The sequence below is a fragment of the Gymnogyps californianus genome, chromosome Z (assembly GCF_018139145.2).
Source record: "Gymnogyps californianus isolate 813 chromosome Z, ASM1813914v2, whole genome shotgun sequence".
NCBI classification, from domain to species: domain Eukaryota; kingdom Metazoa; phylum Chordata; class Aves; order Accipitriformes; family Cathartidae; genus Gymnogyps; species Gymnogyps californianus.
In genome coordinates this window covers 44208338-44227927 of record NC_059500.1, presented here as the reverse complement: position 1 = coordinate 44227927, position 19590 = coordinate 44208338, and the positions used below count along the sequence as shown (strand labels likewise).

Genomic DNA, 19590 nt, shown 5'->3' with positions numbered 1-19590 from the left:
TGTCAGTTAAGGAAGGCCATTTGTAATCTTTAGATGGGCATATCCTTTTCGCTGAATCACGTAGTGCCCAACTGATGTCTGCTGTCTCTTCAGTGTTTTCATTTTACCCCTTTTTGAATATTGTACATGAGTCTTTTTGAGGTAACAGTTCAATTTGCTGCCGTTACCAGTGCAGCTCATCAAAGCTGAACAGCCCTCAATAGATACACTGCAAGAGAAGGGGAGGAAGGTGGCTATCCTTTATCCCGGACACATTCTCCCCCACCCTGCTCCTTTCTTGCACCTGTTGGGATTAGTCTGGCTTCACCATTGGTCATGCTGCAGCACCTGTCCAGGAGTCGTCATGGAGGAGGAGCAGGAATTTACCTCCTTGCTCTTAATGGAACCCAGAAGCAACAGTTTCTTTACAGCCCTGTAATCTGATATTTTTTGTGTAAATCTCCAAGGTCGGGGAACGTTCTCTTTCTGCTGCCTAGGTAAGACTGGAGACAGTCTTAAAGGAATAGTTTTAGAAGGGCTGGAGGGCTGACAGAAAATTATATGTTAGTGTCTAGGAGGGCTCTCATTAAAAATAGGACTTCTGTAGTTAAGATGCATTATTGCAGTAGGAAAAAAATAACAAAATGACCTAGAAAGATGATGGCTGCAGGTAGCTGTCAGTCCTAGATATGGCAAATTCAGCTTTTCTTTTTTCTTTCTTCTTTCACTGCTGGTGTAGTTCTGAAGGATTCTGCTGTGATCTGTATCTTTATAGCATCTCAGGTCTAAGAAAGGGGGATGAAAGTGATAGCAAAGGGCTTACTGTCATGAAAATGTATAGCTTGAGTAGTTTTCAAGTGATAAAATGGAATTAGGAGCATGTATAAGTACTAGAGCTACTACAGTAATGTAATCTTGTGGTACTTAAAACTGAATTCAGGTTTTTGTTTTAGGTTTTGTGGGATTTTTTTTTTTAATGCAAATGCATCCATCCTTATCAGTCTGGCTTTTTTTCTGCCTGACAGCTGAAAGGGTTTGCTCTTATATACATGAGGAGTAGTTCAAAGTTGTAAATGGAATTAAAAATGTTAAGGAGTATGGATGAGGGTTGTTTTCTCTTTTGTGACATTTATGGTTTACCGAAGTATACACATTACTACAGAAGGTGGCCTTGCTCCCCGAATTCCTGGCCAGTGGCCTGGTTGGTGGTCTGTCTTTGAAGCTCTGTTTAGCATTCAGAGAGAAGCTGTTGTTACAGCAGCCAGTCAGTAGCTGTGGAGTTTACCACTGAGCCTGCTCTAGCCAAGGGACTGCTTTGCCGAATCTGACCCTATGTTGTTTTAGGCTGCTGCTGGGAGTTCGCTCTTTTGAAGGGTAGGCTCTTAATTGGCACAACACTGCAGCTTCTCTTCTATTCTGTGAAATTCCTACTTCAGTAAATCACAGGTCAAGCTAGCCAGACGTGTGGCATATACAGTCACAGAGCAGAGGACAGACTGTGTTCTGCACAGATGCTGGAGGTAAATCCTTATTCTGAGCTAGTGTAAGCTGGGAACTAATTGTGTGGGACTTGCACTCTGCTTGTAGAACATGATGGATCTGCTGTGGGATGATTGTTTTCATCTTGCTCAGAGGATGTTTGTCATGCCAGATTCATCTTAAGTTCACCACACACAAATTCACTGCTTTATTTTAAGGGAAAAAAGCATCATAGACTCTAAGTAGCCTGAAAAATAAAAAGTGTAATAGTTATTTACTGAATAGCAGCCCCGCACATAGTGTTTCCTGTAGAATTTAATGACTCTTTCATTTTAGGCTGGCATAATCCCTTTTTCTATGTTGAATTCTCTGCTGAGAGCTTCAGAGATAGTGGTTGACTCAATAGCACTGAATTTGAAGATACAGGAAGAAGGTTGTTCAAGAGTGGGAGAAGGAAGTCTCTTCCTTAGAAAGGAGAAAGGACTTGGCAGATCAAGAAGACTGGAGTGGTGGTGTGGAAGACTAATGAGCATATCAGCTCAGCTGACAATCATAGAAGGTTGTGTCCAGTTAATGAAGCACAGGAGAACACAAAACTTCAAATGTTACCTGCTAGGAAGAGATAGATAATCTGTCCTGACTTTGGAGCTATTCTAAACAATTGTAATATGCCTGCATAGGTCTGTCTTTTATTTATTTTAATTAGAAGTGACTGGGAAGCTACAGAAGGGCACGGACTAAAACCATGAGAAACGAGCAAGAGCTAATTGTATGGTGTAGGAAGGCATGCTAAAGAGTAGGAGACGTGTGTCGCTTCTTAGAACTTGGAGGGAAATTCCTGTTACACTGAATGGGCAACAAGACATCTCCAGTTGTTAATCATAATTTCAGTTATCCTGCGTTTTTAGAAGTTGAAAAATATTCCAAGTTAAAATGAACAAAATCTTTATGTAAGTGATTGTAAAGGAATTGTCATAGGTGGTTTTGTTCTTGCTGATATACTTGCTGGCATGTACAATTGATCGAAAGTCAAAAAACATTGGGTAACAAGATGCTCTGAAAAGTCAAACTTTTTCATATCAGATATCAATGACTTGTGTCAGCAAAAACATAAGGCAAGTCAAAATCATTTCAGATTATCTTTTATGGGAGCTAGAATTCTGAAGGCTGAAAAATTATCTATGGTCCACATGGCAAAAAAGTGAGCTAGAAATCATATATCCCAAGTTGGATGTTTGCTGAAAAAACTTGAGAGAGGTTTGTTTGGGAGTATATGAAACTTTAGTTACACTTGTGATTGAAGTTCCTTACCTGTGAATGGGAGGATCTCTCATCTGAAAATCTATGAAGCTAAAAACTGCTTTTCTACTACAGCAGTGAAAGTGAATCTTGTCTGTAATGTTCCTCAACTTTGCAAAACAGTATATTTACTTTAAGAGTAAATATATGTGAGCCTACTTATTTACAGTTAGTGCTTTAATATAGAAAGAGAAATTTCTTCACCAAGAGTTTAGGTTTTGGGAGGTAGGTGGCCTGGTAATCTAACTCTTTGTTAAGTATGTACATGCATTTGTTTTGAGTGTTAGACTGATCTAGGCTGCTTTTTCATTGTCCACGTGGTATGTGATTTTTGCTAAGATGTCACCTTTTGCATTGCAGTAATGGGGCAATTATTCCACCTGCTCCCTGAATCATTCTCTTGTCTGCTTTGCAAAAGTCAATGCACTGGCACCGAACAGTCTGGTCAGTCTACTGCTCCTGACTGGTATACCTGGATTTCCTGTTGAGCACCTGCTAAAAGCATCCAATCTGAAGCGTACTGGAACTTGATTCAGATAAAAACACATGTCCGAGTAGCTGTGTTTCTGATCTCTGCAGAAAGTTCTCTACTGACTTCACTAGATATCAGGAGCAGAACTTCTTTAAGGATTTATTTAACTGTTGGTTCAGTAGCAAAAGAAGGGTCTAGGCTAGTGCCTAGAGGTATACATCTCACCATTTTTCTTGAATTTGAAATAATATGTTGCTCGCTGTTAGTGTTGCCACCATTAGCTTCTGACTGTGGGTACAGAGTTCAGTTAAAGCAACACAAAGCCAGCGAACCAGGTGGAGTCAGTTTCCTACTGAAAACTTCCAAAACAGACAGAAAATGACAATAAATGCTCACACTAAAGGAATATGTCAGTTTGTGAGACTTGGGCCATAACTTTAAAACCACATTATGTGCTTTGTGTCAGACTGCAGACAAATTTTACCTTCTTACTGGATAGCAGCTTTTTTCAGAGTGTATTTCCTCCCTGTCCCCTTCCCTCTTGATGTTTTTTTTTTTTTTGGTCAGAAAATCGATCATCTGATCTTCACCTACTAGTGCTCCTCTTGCTAAACCTGGTGCCATGTGTATCGTTATGATGAACCATAAATTAAAAAACAAAACAAACCAACCAACCAAAAAAATCCGCAACCCAAACCAAAAACAAACCCACATGAAAACACCCATGCCAAAATTGCTTCTACTTCTTGCACTCTCAGTTTTTAACGGTGACTTCTGGAGGTTCTGGGAAATGCATGTTTCCTGTCTGCAAATGGTAAGTTTGGAACTTACTGTATCTTTACTTCAAAGCCACTATCTACTAGATTGGAGAATAAGATATGGAGACTAATGATCCAGGAGTAACCAGTGATGGGGTGATGTCTACAAACATGCTCGGGACAGGCAGTAAGAGTTGTAAAGTTAAAAAGAATAATAGAGTGTGGTGCAGGGAATTCTGTGCAAAGAAGACAAGAAAGATAAATATGGACTTTCGCTTTGCTCTGTCTGTGTCGGAGGTACTCTGGGAAGGGTTATGTTGAATGAACATTAAGTTTTGTTAGGGCAAATTATTTTTTTAAACCAAAAGTTGTTTTACAAGTGAGTAAATGTAGCGATTTCAGCCTTTGTGTTAAGTTTGAAAAACGTTCTATACACACAGAATATTTCCCACTTCTTTCTGAATTTAGGGATCCTTGATACTGTATCTTGAGCCATATTTAAAAACTAAAAGGGGGGGAGGCTGTGTGGAAGAGTAACTGTATTTTCAGATGTACAGAATGATCTAAGGGCTTAATTTCAAAAAGGAATGTTTAGTCATATATGTAACCCTGTTGGCAGCCCTTGTATCAAAGAAAAAAACAAACAAAAAAAGCTGCTTAAGTTATTAAGATGCTTTTAGAGTGTGCAGATAAAAGCAACATTATTCTCAACAGGCATTACGTATAGCCCAGACTCCTTGGCTTTCTGATTAGTAACAGAAAATGTGATGGAGAGCCACACTCAATCCAGTTGACTCAGTGATTTCTGGGTAGGTTTGGGAACCAATGGGTTGTATGTGTTCAGATTAAGATAAAGTTCTTTGATCTGGATTTATTTTATTGGGCTTGGTTGAATAGGGTGTGCATATATATAGCAGAGTGGAATGGGAATCCACCAAAGGCTTTTTAAACTCTTGTAGTTTGACAGTGAAGTTGTATTTTGATACAAAGAAAATGCCATGCTATTTGTTATTGGGATTTGTGTTCTGTTTTCAGGTTACTTCTTTTATTGATACAAATTTATTTTATCTTTTGTAGGAAAGAATTAATACTGTCTGGCACTTTAAATCCACTTAAAGATTTGCATCTTGGAAAACTGGCGTTAACCAAGTTTCCAAAGAGTCCAGAAACATGGATTCATAGGTTTGTTTCCCTTACCTTCTGTTGCCTCCTCAAACTTAAACATTTTTCCTAGGTTTTTTTTCCTGTGCTTGGGTTAAGGAGAGCCATAGGTGAAGGAGGACATCTAGAAATATAGCAGGTTCTTTGAGCCAGTCGTTGTAAAATGCCATGCTTTGGCTTTTGAAGATACCTGCCTATATTTTACACTTAGAACTAAAATCATATGCACCTTTTTTGCTGCATGTTTTTTTAATAAACTTAGGAGGTGGGATAAATTTTCCTAAGGGTTTATCATGTCTTGCAGCATCTAAAATTCTAAGCCTGAGAATTCTGATTCTATCAATAGTAAGTATTTGAGCATTGTAGGTTTCTCCCTCTTTCCCTCCTCCAGCTTACTACTATATTGCTTGTCTACAGGCATTTCAGAAAGACGAGAATCTGTAAAAGCTAATTTTTATAACCAAAGTTGGGTTCTTTTCCATTCCAATACTGTTCTTTTTGGTTTGGTGAATTTATTTTTATCATTTCTAACTTAAGCAGTGTCATTAAGTCACCACTACTAAATATTAAAATAACAGAGCACATTTTTGGAAAAGATAACTCCAGAATTACTCAAACGCAGAAAGCTAACCATCTCAGTCATGTCTGAGTGTATATAAAATGCCTGTAGCACAGCCAAGGGAAGTATAGATCCATTGCTCAACTGTTAAAAAAAAAAAAAAAAAAAAACCAACCAAAAAAACCTTGGAGTGTGTGTGACTTTTTTTTCCATGATGTATTTTTCACAGGATAACTCATCCTTTTACAGACAGCCTTAAAGAGATTTGAATGTGACACATTAGAAAGCAGTTTGAAATGTTTGCGTTTCACGTGTCCAGCATTAGGACAACCATAAAGTTGATACTCCGTTAGAGGATTCATGCTCTATCAAAAACATGAATAAAGCTTCAGTCATACTGATAACATGTATTTTTGGAAGAGGGAGTTGTTGGTACACTCTTCTTTGTGAGTGCATGAGCTTAAAATTCTCAGAGTTAACCTAGAATGTAATACATAGAGTATTCCTAGGCGTTTCTTAACTTATGAGCATCTACTTAATTTCTGTTAATTTCTTCCGTAGTAGCATTGATATAGCAACAACAGTGATAAATCTCTGCAACATTGGTTTTTAGTTTTGTTGTTCTTCAACTGTTTTTCATCATCTCCATGCTACTGACTCATACTGCTTGATTACTTTGTTTGAAGCAAAAGGAGTATGTAGAAGTAATGGGAAAAAATCTTGGAGTTTGTCATGGTTTAGCCTTTCCTACATGGTAGCTAACACTGGAAGACTATGATTTTTGCATGTAACTAGTGCTGAACGTGGTGCCATCCATATCATTATGATGATCAATATATTTTTATGAAATTAGTCAGAATGGTAGGTTCTTAATATTTATTTACATCTTAGACAGAATTTTTTATTGTTTCTATAACTTCTATACAATCTTAAATTAGGAGTGTTTTAATAGTGTTATAATGTGGTGTTCTTTCTCGTATTTGCCTAAACCAGAAAAGTATATTGAGGGTGATTGTACAAATGTTTGGTTTGGATTTGGATGTGCTGACTGTGACTGATACATGTTAGAAAATAAGATGTGCAAAAATTTTCTTTCTGCATCAGCACAGGGATTAATCTTGTGTTTTCTGTTCCCCCATGATACCAAATTTCAGACACAAGTACAAAAAAGTAGGCAATTATAAAATTCAGTAAAACATACCAAATTTTTTTTTTCTTACACATGGCAGATACACTTACTAAAGATATCAAAATACCTGTCATACATTTTGCCATATGGCCTTTTGCTATGCGTTTTGGGGGCTTTCAGATAGATCTTGTACATATACAGTCAGTATATCTATTGATTGTGCAATTGTCACTGAATAATCCTGCGTTCATTTGCGGTAATTCCAGGAACTGCAATAGTCAAAGAAACATGCATACAGTGACAGACGAAATTGGATTTCTTTTCTCCACATTTACTGGAGAAAATGTTCTCTTAAAAACCTCTGAAATAGTACCATGATATTCAACAGGTTCCAAAAATACATTTTAAGTCTTCTGAGGTTGTGCTTGTCTGTCTTTCCTCCCATGCAAACTGTCTAGAAAGTAGCTCAGATTTCATTTTATAGGTTTTTTTCTTTTGTTGTAGCCACAGAGACTATAAAGTCTGTATTTTTTCATATGCTCCTGTATATATAATTTATCTGAATTCCTTATTTTATAAAAAACCCTCATCTTAAACGGAAATAATTTTGGGATCAAAATAATTTGTCTTTTTATGGTTTTACTCAGAAGTCAGTGTTAATAATAATATTTTATCTTTTGTTAAAGGAACGACTCTCTACTCATTTAGCTTTTGTGCCTAGACATTTTTAAAACTTCACATTTCTTGCAAATCTCCTGATTGAAGCAAAAAAATACTAGATGGTGATGTTTGGATCAAAGACATTTTTAAAATGCAAAAATTAAGTCTTCAAAATTACTACATTTCGTAAAATAAAGTTACACAACAGTCAAAGAACATGGTTTGTTTGGCTGTGCATCTTAAAACAAATGTTATATAGGAAGCCAGTGTATGAACACTGGCTTCAATCCAGTGCTTGTGATTTCTGCTGAGAAACACAGTCAGTTTAAAAATTACATTCTTATAAATTATCTTTAATATTGTCTTCTGATAGTTTAAATCTTTTTTAAAATAACTAAGAGAAAAAGACACAGTATAAATAAAAAATACCAATGAACAAGAATATTATAAATGTTTTCAAATGAGAGAAAAAGCAGATGGATTACCAAATCTTTTTAACAGTGGTTGGCTTATCTATTTTTTATTTTTATATATATGCAATTTTATATGTGAATTGCAAAATACAATTATCTTTTTTAAGAAAATTAATTTATTATTTTTATTTTATTTATTGATTTCTCTTAACCAGGAGTGACACCTTCCTGAAAGTAGCAATTAATTAGTTTTGGAACTGATGTGAGCCAGTACAAAACAGAAAAACCTCTGTGTCGCAGACCAGAGGATGTCCAGCTTTCCAGATCGTTCCACATGGGCCTGTTGCAATTCTCTTGACGCATGCTGCTGCGCAGAATTCTACACATCTGTGATCCCTTTTTGTAGGACCCTTTTGTGTAGGGTCTGCAGATGCACATTTTCTGCAGCATTGAGGATGCCTCTCAAGATACTAATTTAAAAATACTACTAAAATACTACTAAAAGTCAGTCCAAAGTAAAATTAAAAAGCCATGTAGGAATCTTTGCTTATCTCAGTCACTTCAAATCAAATACGTATAATTCAGCAGTAAAAACATTTGTTTTGGTTATACCTGTAGCCGTTGAAACCGTAAGTCTTTTGCACTTTCTTTCTGCTGGTGATGGACAGAAACTAATTTGGCTTGTTGTGTGCAGTACTGACAAACATAAAAAAATACTCACAAAGCACAGTTAAATTTTTGTATTGAATCACTTTTTTCTGTCTCATTTTGGATATTTTATTTTAGTGCTATACAAGTCTCTGAAAGAGGAGCTCATTAGAAATCTCATGCAGACAGTTCTTGCATTTTTTTCATAAATTTGCTGTTTCCTTCTGTTTTCTTTTAGTATGCTCTAAGTAGCCATGACCACTTACAGTGAGTGAACAAACAAATACAGCTAGAGTTAAATTATTTTGGAGTGAGATCATAAAGTCATAGCTTTCAGTATGGGAATAGTTCAGATGGTTATGTTTATTACTTATTCATCATCTAGTTGCAGTGTAGTTCAGATAATTGAAATAGCAGAAAGGTTTGATTGATTTGTATAAATGGAAAAACATTTTTTTTTTTCTTTTAAAATTGCTCTCTCACCATTAACACTGTACATCGTTTAACCAGACGATGGGTGCTGCAACAACTAATTCAGGAAAACTCCTTGCCCAGTCTTGTGAATAAAGGAAACTTGGGAGCAGCACCTGTGGAGAGAATTCACCGACTAGTGCAGGAGGAAATGAATGTCTGCTCTGAAGCTGCTGGGAGATATCCAAGCAACTACAATGCCTGGTCCCATCGCATCTGGGTTTTACAGCATTTGGAAAAGCTGACTGTCAAGGTATAATACAATAGTGAATTAAGTCTTAAATTTCCTTGTCAAAAAAAAAAAAAAAAAAGGTACTGGTTTGCCAGGCAGATCCTGTGAGATGGATGGAGAGTATCATATTAAGTTAGCATAGGTAGCTAAGAATGTTTTAAAAAAACAGGCAAAATATTGCAATGAGTATGTTTTTCTTGCCACTATAGGCAGGTTCTGCTCAGCAGAAAGAACAGATTTTTCTTGCCCATGTACAAAGTTCTGTTTGTCTGTTGGTACTTAGTGTTAACGAACTTGTGGCAGGAGAATAGATGGGACTGTGTGAGCTGAAATAAAGGAGGGGCAACTGAAAATAATTCTTCTAGCACTGATCTTGAAATTCCTAATAGAGAAAAAGGTAATACATGACAGATATTATTTTGATAATGTAATGCAATATCTAGTTTTGATACCCTTATTCTTATCTGGTTTCAGAATATTGAAGGATTAGGTAAAGACAGCAGAAATTTCAGAGAAAGCATAGTAGTGCTTGTAACTGGTTTCTTCAGCTCCAACAGTGTCTTTTGACAGCATTTAAATGAGGGCTGATCAAGCTATTTCAGCTCCAGCAGGGACGTCTTATGCGGTGGCAAATATTGCAGATCACATGGTAGTATCTAAAACATCGAGACCTGCAGCAAATTGAATTAGTTAATGTGACATGGCCTAAAATTATATAGGCAGTTTTGTAATACTGTGGCTTCTAAGCTGTTAGGCGATTTCCTTGTGAATATTAGACTGATACAGTGACGCATCACTCTCACTTTTAATGGCAGCTGCTGCATTTTGCCATCCTGTAAATACATAGGGGAGTGAGGGAGGAATTTAGCAGAGGTTGTTGAGTCGATATAGCAATTATTTTTATGTCTTATGGGCCAGCTACTGCTAGCAATGGATGTTGTTTTGGTGATGTTTCCTGTAAATTGTCACCTGAGAAACTTTAAAAATAGCTGTATCAGATTGGTAGTAAATAGCAAGTATGTTCCAGACTCCATGAGGGAGACAGCCCAGAATTTGGTCTCATCTGCCTAGCAAGTTTGTATGAAAAGGTAGTTATGGAAAACAGAATTACAGGATTGGGATAGATGGGAGGTTAGAAGTTAGGGTTAGAGGTTTATATTAACAGGAGACAGGGACTTTCACATAAGTTTTTAATAGCTTTATTAAAAAGAGGGGGGAGAAAAGTTAGCACTGTTAATTAAAACTCAAGTCATTTTATGCTTTAGTTAACAGTAGTTTGAAGATCAGGATAACACCCTCAGTGCTTTTTGCACTTGCTATTCCTCACTAATTTAAATAAACAGAAAGAATTGCATTGTGATAGAAATAACTCTTCTCAGAGCTGGAATTATTCTGGTGGGTTTATTCATTGGCAGTTGTCAATGCTTTGTGTGACAAGTCACAACCATGCCTATGAAGGAAGTGTTTTAAATTTGTTCAATCGCTCCCAAGTCCGTTTGCCTTGCCCACCATCCCAGTTCCCCTACTGTTCTTCTTTTTGGGTCGATTATTAACGAAGTGATAGTTTTCTCTAGTTTTGTCCAACTGGCTTTCGTTACCTCTGGCAAAGTTTCACTGGTGCTGCTGTTCCTTGAGCAGTGTGTTTAACCCTTTGGGAAATCTCCATGTTGACTCTAGGTTTTTTTCATGACACCGCCAATGCATCTCTTCAGATGGCCCAGCAGAAGGTGTTTGGGATGCAGGAAAATTAGGAAAAAGTGTTCAACATAAAAGATATCAAGAATCTTGAGATAAAATTTGTGTCTAGGTAACTTTAAAAGGCAGAATTAGAAAGTGATTATTCGCAAGATGTGATGTGAGGAAAAAAGCAAATATGAAGGAGGACAGGGAAAAAGCAGACATTACAGATTTTCACAAAAATATACAGGTTGTTTTCTTGCTTGATGTCTCAGTTTGTACCTTCACCCATTTGTGGTTTTGAATATCTGAAAAGAATGGTAAATTTCACAGAGATGTAAGACTCGAACTGTGCTGAAAAAATTAGCAGATAAAACAGTCACTGTTGTGACTGTTTCTACAGTGAAAGTGATTCTACAGGCATGTAGTTCTTGTAGTTCTCAAATTAGAGTACCATGTATTATTTAAGGCCACATTTCTGCTATAATACAAACTTTGCCTCTAGTTTGAGGTAGTTTTTTATTACAGTGTACAAGGAAACAGAGGCCCAAAAACATAATGTCTATGTTGTATTAGCATTGAAATAAGACTTCTCAAAACAGGTTTATCATTTATGAAACTGTTGGCCCACTTGGGAGGATTTGAGGGGGTAGGTTGTTTGGTAGGGTGGGGGTGTTTTTCCTTTGGTTTGGTAATCCTAGTACTGCTGCAGACTGAATCTCAGTTCAAACTCTGGGAAAAAGATAGAAAATACTAGAGGAGAAAGTTTTGGCCCTAGAGGAAGATTTTCTCACAAATATAGAAGTTTCTTCTTTCCTGCACTGGATAGTAAAAAACATTATCTTGTTTGAAAGTAGAAATCTCAGTTTGTTTTTTCTGCAGAATTTGAACCACATTAGCAAGTTTACATAGTGTTTGAATAGTGTTCATTAATATCAGTTAAGGATTTGTCAAGAATAGATTGTTCCAAACCAATCTAATCTTTCTGATATTGGACTACTTGCCTCAGAAAAGGACGAGAAGGCTTGACTTCAGCTTTCTCACGTGACAGTACAGTTAGCTAATGGGGGAAGAACATGGGCTGCAGACATCTACTAATAGGTGGGTGTGTAATTAGTTAGAGAACCAGAGTAAGAGAGTAATATCGGTATAGTCTGTTACAAGTGTCATACACATCATGATGCTTCAGACAAAACGTGCAGGTACAAAAATAGAATGTAGTTCAGCAAGGATGGACAAACTTTTTTGTTTTCTTTAGATAGGAATACTCAACTTTGTAGTTACAGGATGGAGAGTGACTGATGAGGCCCTACAATGAAAAAACAAGCAAAGAAGTAAGTGGTGGGGTGATTGTCATGAGGGAACACCTCTCTTGTGTGATGCCCAGAAGACAGAAGTACATTGATAATACACAAAGTAATTCTTCCTGTAGATATCCCCAGTAGGGCCTTGGCTTTTTCTTAGCTGACTGGACCTCCAAAGGTACCTGTCTTTTGTGTGAGTGGACATTGCCATATTTATCTGGTTATCTTTAAAAGTTTTTTCCCCAGATACAGTTCCTTTTCATTTCCCCAGTGTCCCAGACCAGAGGGGAAGTTTTGGGCTGCAGTTTATGGTGGGTAAGCCCTTTAAAAAACCAAGCACAGGGTCAGGGAGGATGTAAGAGGAAGTGCAGACCCAGAGGCTGAGGCAGAGGTCACCGAGCATGTATGTCCGATTCTAGAGCAGGATGCCAGTTCCATGGTACTCAGCTCACTACTGAAGGTAGAAGAGGGCCCTTTGTGAGAGGTTGTCAAGGGTGGGGAGGGAGGTGCTTTCCTATCATTTCCCTTTTGCTTCGCAGAAGAATGGCAAAGGGCTTGCGCTGTTTGGTGTGGAAATGGAGAAAACTGGCTTGGTAAGAAAGAACCTTTTTTGGAATTCAGACGTTAGCTGGCTTTTTGTTTTACCTCTAGTTGTTTGAAGCATCTTCCACTGTTACTCTGAGGTTTCTAGAGGAGAGGCTTTGTTTTTTTAGATTTCAAGAAGTTTAATGGCAATCTTCTGTCTTTCTTTTCTAAAAGAGGTTTTCTAGTTCAGGTAAGGAGTGATGCTGGGAATCATTCGGTTTGCTTTGTGGAGGGAGTTAAAATGCACAATTACAATGTTCCCCTGTAACTTTGTAGCTTATAAACATGTCAGGTAAATGAATCAGATTATTTTGAGGTCTAAGTTGGACATAATGTGTGTAGTATCAGTTCCAGCTGAATAAAGACTGGTCTGGTTTTTCTGATGTCGCCCTTGAGCCTCATGTTGTTTTTCATATGCTTTTAAATTTTAATGTTCAGAAATTTAAAATATAAGCTCAATTCTGCTGAGAAGAGAGAAGCTGACTTTGTGGTTTAAAGTGCAGCAGTGGAGATGGGGAGTTTTAGCCCCCTTAATCGTGTGTGTGGGCTGTTATTTAATAGTGCCTTTCAGTGTGCTGATCTGTAAAAGGAAGACAATGCTGGTACCTTTTGTCAAGACCTTAAAAAGCGTGTTGAGTATCTTAGGTAGAAGGCACTATTTATTTCGTTTGTATTTGCTCTAATATCTTTTAGAACAGACACACCACAAAAAAGGTGTATAACTAGCCTTGTGCATTTCCATGGTTTTCTTTGTGGGAGGCTGTGCCTCTTGTGCTGCAGGAGAAAAAAGGAAGACTTGTGCCTATGTAAGTTGCTTTGCATCAGCTGGTCCTGTTAAGTGACGTAGGTAGCTTAGAAAAAGAGATTAAAAGCAAGAATATACCAGTAAGGTTATATTCAAAGTCTTTAGAAGTAAATGAAAAAGGTAATTTTGATATCTTTGGAGAGTTTGAACTCCAGAGGAAGAGCAACGTGAAGAAAGAGGTTAAAGCCTTTAAAGAAATACAACCATTAGTTCTAACAGAGAAAGTAAAGTAAAAGAAGCTTTGCCCAGTAGCCAAACTCACCCGTCTTCCTAGAAATAAATTTCGAAGGTTTAAAAACATTCAGAATTAAGAGAAAATTTGCAGGTGCCAGCAGTGTTACAAATACAGCTATAGTCACCCATGTAAGTATTTACCACAGTTATTGTGAAAGCCTTTCTGGGAGTTCACCAATTACCAAATGAAGCAATGTAGTTATGGACAAATAGTTTTGTATTCCACAGGCTCTAGGACTTGAAACATAATGTTAGTGATTGACATTCTTTCCTGGAATTACTTTAAATCCTCTTTTTTTTTTTTTTTTTTTTTTAAAGCGACTCACCTACCCTCTGACGCCCGTAACGCACTGGGCAAAAATTAAAATACTTCTAACTAATATCCGTGTAGTTTGGTGTACCCTCTGCCTCCTCTAAATAGTCTTTATTCCTAACCATTTTGAGATTCTTAAACCACTGCTTATTTTTCATCCTAAGTGGTTTGGGGTTTTTTTTCCCCCTCACCCTGTGGGAAGGTTTCTGAGCCACCTACGTTTTCAGAGTTTGGAAGAAGTATGATTTCTTTTGTGCAGGGATGCCAAGATACTTGTCAGCACACAGTGGAAAAGGCTCAGTGATTATTTCTGTGTGTGTTCTTAAACCGTTACCACAGCGGCCAAAATTCCCAGAGGACAGGTTACCTTAATACAGAAACAGTGGTGGTAAATTGCTCCTTTATACTGGTTGATAACTGTCACTGCTTTTTGTTTCAGGTTCTCCTCGATGAACTTTCATCCACTAAATATTGGGTATCCATGCATGTCTCAGACCATAGTGGATTTCATTACCGCCAGTTCTTACTCAAGTCCTTGATAGGCAGAACTGTAACTGACAATAATGTACTGGTACAAAATCAAATGGTAAATGAGCAAAACCCTAGCCTTCAAAAGGAGGAGGAGAGTGCAGGGGCAGAAGCTGCCTGTGCGGAGGAGCAGAGCGTGGATCTCCCCCGCCGTTTAGAGGAAGAGTTGGAGCTCTGCACTGAACTGATTGATACTTACCCAGGGCATGAAACCTTGTGGTGTCATAGGTAAGAGGATGTGGTCAAAAGAGTGTCCTTCTGATTTGTGGATTGTTCTTTGCCTGATGTTTCCATTCTGGAATCTGTTGTTCTGATTTTAAAAGGTACCACTCAATAAAAGATTTCTAAGCTACCATGTCTTAAGCCTTTGGAAAACATTCAAGAGCATACTCAGAGCTATTGAATGGAAAATTTGATTGGGCTTAAGTATCTTGTTGATGTAAGCTCCACTTGTCGCTATAGTTTGTGCAAGAGACACAAGATACTGTTAATCAGCCTCCTCACACTTAAAATGCTTAAAGGGCAGAAGATGAGCAAAAGATAGGCAGAAGATGGATCAGCTGCAGCAAATCTGCTTTGCCAGCTGGGTGTATGCCTGACTAGGTAACAGCAGATTTGCCAAAGTGACACTGACCCCTTTTTGTAGAGTGTGAGCAATGACAGCATATTTTGTGTCTGTTTGTGGGGAAATCTGGTAGGATGGCAAATAAACTGAAGTATTTCAGCAGCAACAGCAGATTATTTTCAGTGCATGACTTTTCTTTTTTTTCTTCTTTTTCCTCTGAAGAAGGTGTGTGTTCTACCTTCAGCACCACCTAAGCAACAAACTTCCTCTTCTGAGTGCAGTGGTATCATCTGTGGACAGCAGTGATGAAACTCTGAATAATTCCCACCACAGTCCTGCAACAAGTCACATGGCACAAGCTATGGATGTTGATGGTTTGAATGAATCCAGCAGCAAACAAGGTTATACCCAAGAAACAAAACGCCTGAAGCGTGCTCCTATGCCGGACTCTCTTGGTCCAGAAATGGAATACCAGTTCATTGATAAAGTATTATCAACTTGTAGGGATGCGGACCAAGCCAGGTTTGCTACTGCTTATAGGAAATGGTTAGTTACTTTTTTAGGTCAGTGAAGGAAGAGTTTAAAGCCTTCAGGGTTCTTCTTTTAGTGCAATATTCTCTTTTCAGACACAAATGCATGTCTTGGTTGCAAGTGTTAGCTACCCATGTGTTTCTCACTCTTTTAATGGTCAGTCCTAAAGTTCATATTCAGAGTAGAAGTCTGTCACTTTATTAAAGAACTGGCGTACCTTCTTATTAAGCAAATGCAGTTTGGTTTTTAGTCTTTTTAAGAAATCACTCTGTCAGCTTCCTACCATGCCATTTTCTTATTTTTTAAGTTCTGTGTTAAGGTGGACTCTGAATCATTTGGCTTTTAAAAAAAAAAAAAAAAGGAAAAAAGTCTGAAATGGTTTTGAAACAGTGTCTGGAAAAAGAATAGCAGGATCTGTCAGTATCAGCTAAACCTGTTTCCAGGTTGTTCCTCTTTACTGTAGTGGCATCTTGCTAATACCTTATTGGATTCAAACCATATCCGGTGAGCGCTATTACTTTTGTGTTAGCAACCTTTGGTAGAACACCAGACTGCAGTGTTTCTTTCTCAAGGCTCCAGTAACAGTATTGGAGCCATGCCTTTTACTATTGTAACTGGGTTTTTGTTTGCTTATTAGTTGTCACATGAGTTTGATAGGAAAGTCTGAAGTTGAAATCCTGAAAAGCAGATACAGGAAAATGTGATAGAAAATAGTTCAAACACACGTTCACACTCACAGCCAGAGCTATATTTAGAAATACTTTTCTTAGAACAGACTACCTTCCTTTCCTACTTGGTATTTATTTATTTATTTTATCTCAACAATCCAGAATTAATGACACTTGATACACATTTCTGAATGTATTACGTACACTACAGAATCTCAGCCTGCTAAATCACACATTGGTAACTTGTACTTAACCAAGACCATGCAAGTCCAGTAGAAGATGAAGTAAAAAGTAATTCTTCTGACTGGTCGTTGAGACTATACAGTTCAAAAAAAAGACAGCAGGAGGGAGCTATCTCTTCACTTTTGTTCTTTTGCAGAGCTTCAGTCTTTGGGGTTTTTTTCTTTTGACTCTTCCTTAAGAGCACTTCTCCAACCATACATCTCTACTTACATAACTGTAAATTTTAAGGGAATTTGAAACACATTTCTGCTCCAGTGAAATTAAACATGAATGGTTTATTTTGTCATTTCCTTAGAACTTGTCTGTATAAGGGATTTTTTTACGCTAATGGAATTGTGCTGGTCCAAAGACCCAGGGGAGAAGCATTGTACAACTGTAGAAGTTTGCACAATGGCAACATTGCCTCTGTTCCAAACAGACTATTCACTGAGGGGATTAGATTTTCAAGCTAGAGGCTTCACCGGAATTGCTGTATATTTCTCCTGCCCAAAGTGCCTCCTGACTGTGATAAGTTTCAAACTGCTGTTTCTGTTGGGCAGAGAGAGCAACAATGAGGGAGGAAAAAAAACAGGTAGCCTTCTCAAAAGGTATCATTTGGAAAGAAAAAAGGCACTTGAAACATGTGGAATTCCAACAGTGCTAAATAATTTGATGGATGAGGGTTACTCCTGCATTTCAAAATGAAAATAGACCACCTCTAGTCTTAGAGAGTATGTTCATAACTCATTTCAGGCACAGAGTAGCTAACGGAGACATTTCTAAATGTACACTCTTCTGCTTACAGTACCTAGATAAGACTGACTTAGGCTTGAGCATCTGCATGGCAAAGCTTTGTCTCAATGCGCATCCACACCTGCCTCCGTATAGCTAGGGACATATTACATGGCCATTTGTTTTGAGGTGTTCTGGGATGCTGTCTTGGTTGATGGTTTTAGTTGCAGAAGAACCTAATCAATGTGTGAAGGAGGTGTGGGAATGGCTTGAGAGGATAATTTTGTCATAAGATGTTGCCTGTATGACCACTGACAAATGCATAGGTTCAGGTACAAACTGGAGTCTGAACTTAAGTTCTTAACTTGAGCAAGAACTTTTACCCATCCCAGGGGACCTGATGTTTTTTGAGTATGAAAGATACATTAAAGCATGTGTAGTAGCCTGGGTCAGCTTGACTAACAGTATCCCATTAATGTCTAGTATGAACCTGGAAAGTGTGAATTCAGCTGGCAATGTATTAAGGATCACGTTCTTGGTCCTAGATTACTTAGACAGTTAGTAATGTAGCTGTGTGTTCTGTTTACCTTGGCAAAAATTACCTGTTCATGAGAAAAAATATTAGTGGCAGGAGGGGAAGTGGGAGCATGATAAATATTTCTTGAACTGTGGAAGGGAAGACATGCTCTCTTCTTGCACTGGAATGACTGAAGTTTTAAGAGGAAAAGATTTATATTAGAATCTGACTTGAAACCCATTATATATGTCTTCCAGACTATAATCTGGAGTCTTAGTTGGCTTTCTTAGAGCTATGTTGTGGAATTACTGTGCTATTGAACTTGACAATCTTTCCATCATAAACACTTTAAGATCAAACAGCTGCCCTCATGTACGTGTGCAGTTCCTATTCATGTCAGCATGAGTTATGCACGCTTGTGGGAAGACAAGATTTAGTCCTATGTAACTGAACAGAGTTGCATTGTATTTTCATACTTGGAAAGTGTTCTGAGAGCTCTGATTAGAGATGGTGCTGATATTTTATTACTTTTACAAAACACTGATGGCTGTAGTATGACTCTTACGTGTGGGTTTTTAAAGCCTACACCTGGTGGAAATACTCCCCCCTTTCTTTTTTAAATCCAATGAGAATAGTTACATAGTGCACACCAGACTCTGCCACACAGAAAACTAAACAATAAAAGTGAAATTGAAACAAGTCATATCTTCCCCTTTGAAAGAAATGCAAACAATAAGCTGTCAAAATCAAGCTTTAATTTTTTCATGGTAACAATTTAAATTATATGAAAGAAGAAAAGATACAACTAAATTACTTCAAGCTGTCAATGTCCTGAAGCCTCTTACATGAAATGATTGAAGAGATACTTCCAACAAATTGCATTAAGCTCACAACTGTGTGGTGTTCTGGAACTGCGATCTTTGGAACATAACCTGTGTAACCATTCAGTATTACTGCAGAGTCCCATTTGGGCACCGCTTAAAAAAAAGAAAAGTGGCTTCAGGCCATTGGTAGTTAACATGCATAAAGGTTACTGAGTACAGCTGCTTTAAGTAATGTATTTCAGTTGGTTTGTGTTTCAGAGCTCAGAGAATTTTAATGTAGTCAATGAATATTCTTGCAGAGAAAATGTCCAACAGAAGCTGCAGAATACAAGGCTCTCACTTTCTGAAGTTCCTTCAAATATAAAATCAAACTTTTGTACATCTGTAAACGTCTTCATATAAAGTTCAGCATCTTTACTGGTTTTATCTTCTGCTGTAGTATGTGTCATTTGAATTGATGCAAATTCTTTTTGTTCACTGGATTAGTCTGTAGAAATTTCTTTGTGCTAGAAACAAAGGGTTTTGAGGAACAAACATAATTTAAAACTACAGAAATTAGAATAGAAGGAATCACATTTTTTAAGGGGTTGAATTCTCTGCTGCTAAATACATTAACTGTTATTTCATTGGCATTTGGTTTATCTTGTGTTTCAGTCACTGGAGCAACACATGCAGCATTAAAGATAGCTACAATGACAAACTTGTATAAAGTTGTTATTGAAACACATTGCTATTGCTGCTCTGATTAATATTTGTTAATCTGCTCATGCCTGCATATTAGTGTTTTGTTGACTTCTTACATATTCTTTATACAATCAAATCCTT

At 37.5% G+C, this 19590-nt stretch overlaps 1 protein-coding gene across 5 annotated transcripts in view; it reads left to right on the top strand.

Moving 5' to 3' along the window:
* PTAR1 (protein prenyltransferase alpha subunit repeat containing 1) overlaps positions 1–16010 on the top strand; it is a 32964-nt gene extending 16954 nt beyond the window's left edge. For 2 of the 5 annotated variants that reach the window (XM_050913038.1, XM_050913035.1), the window contains 5 exons: positions 5065–5169; positions 9068–9281; positions 14618–14934; positions 15494–15530; positions 15615–16010. In XM_050913038.1, the coding sequence (XP_050768995.1) occupies positions 5065–5169; positions 9068–9281; positions 14618–14934; positions 15494–15530; positions 15615–15842 (901 nt within the window). In that variant the 3' untranslated portion in view covers positions 15843–16010. Of the gene's footprint in view, positions 1–5064; positions 5170–9067; positions 9282–14617; positions 14935–15493 lie in introns of all 5 variants that reach the window. The other 3 variants (XM_050913036.1, XM_050913033.1, XM_050913034.1) reach the window with 2 other exon arrangements.
* Positions 16011–19590: the final 3580 nt, after the last annotated feature.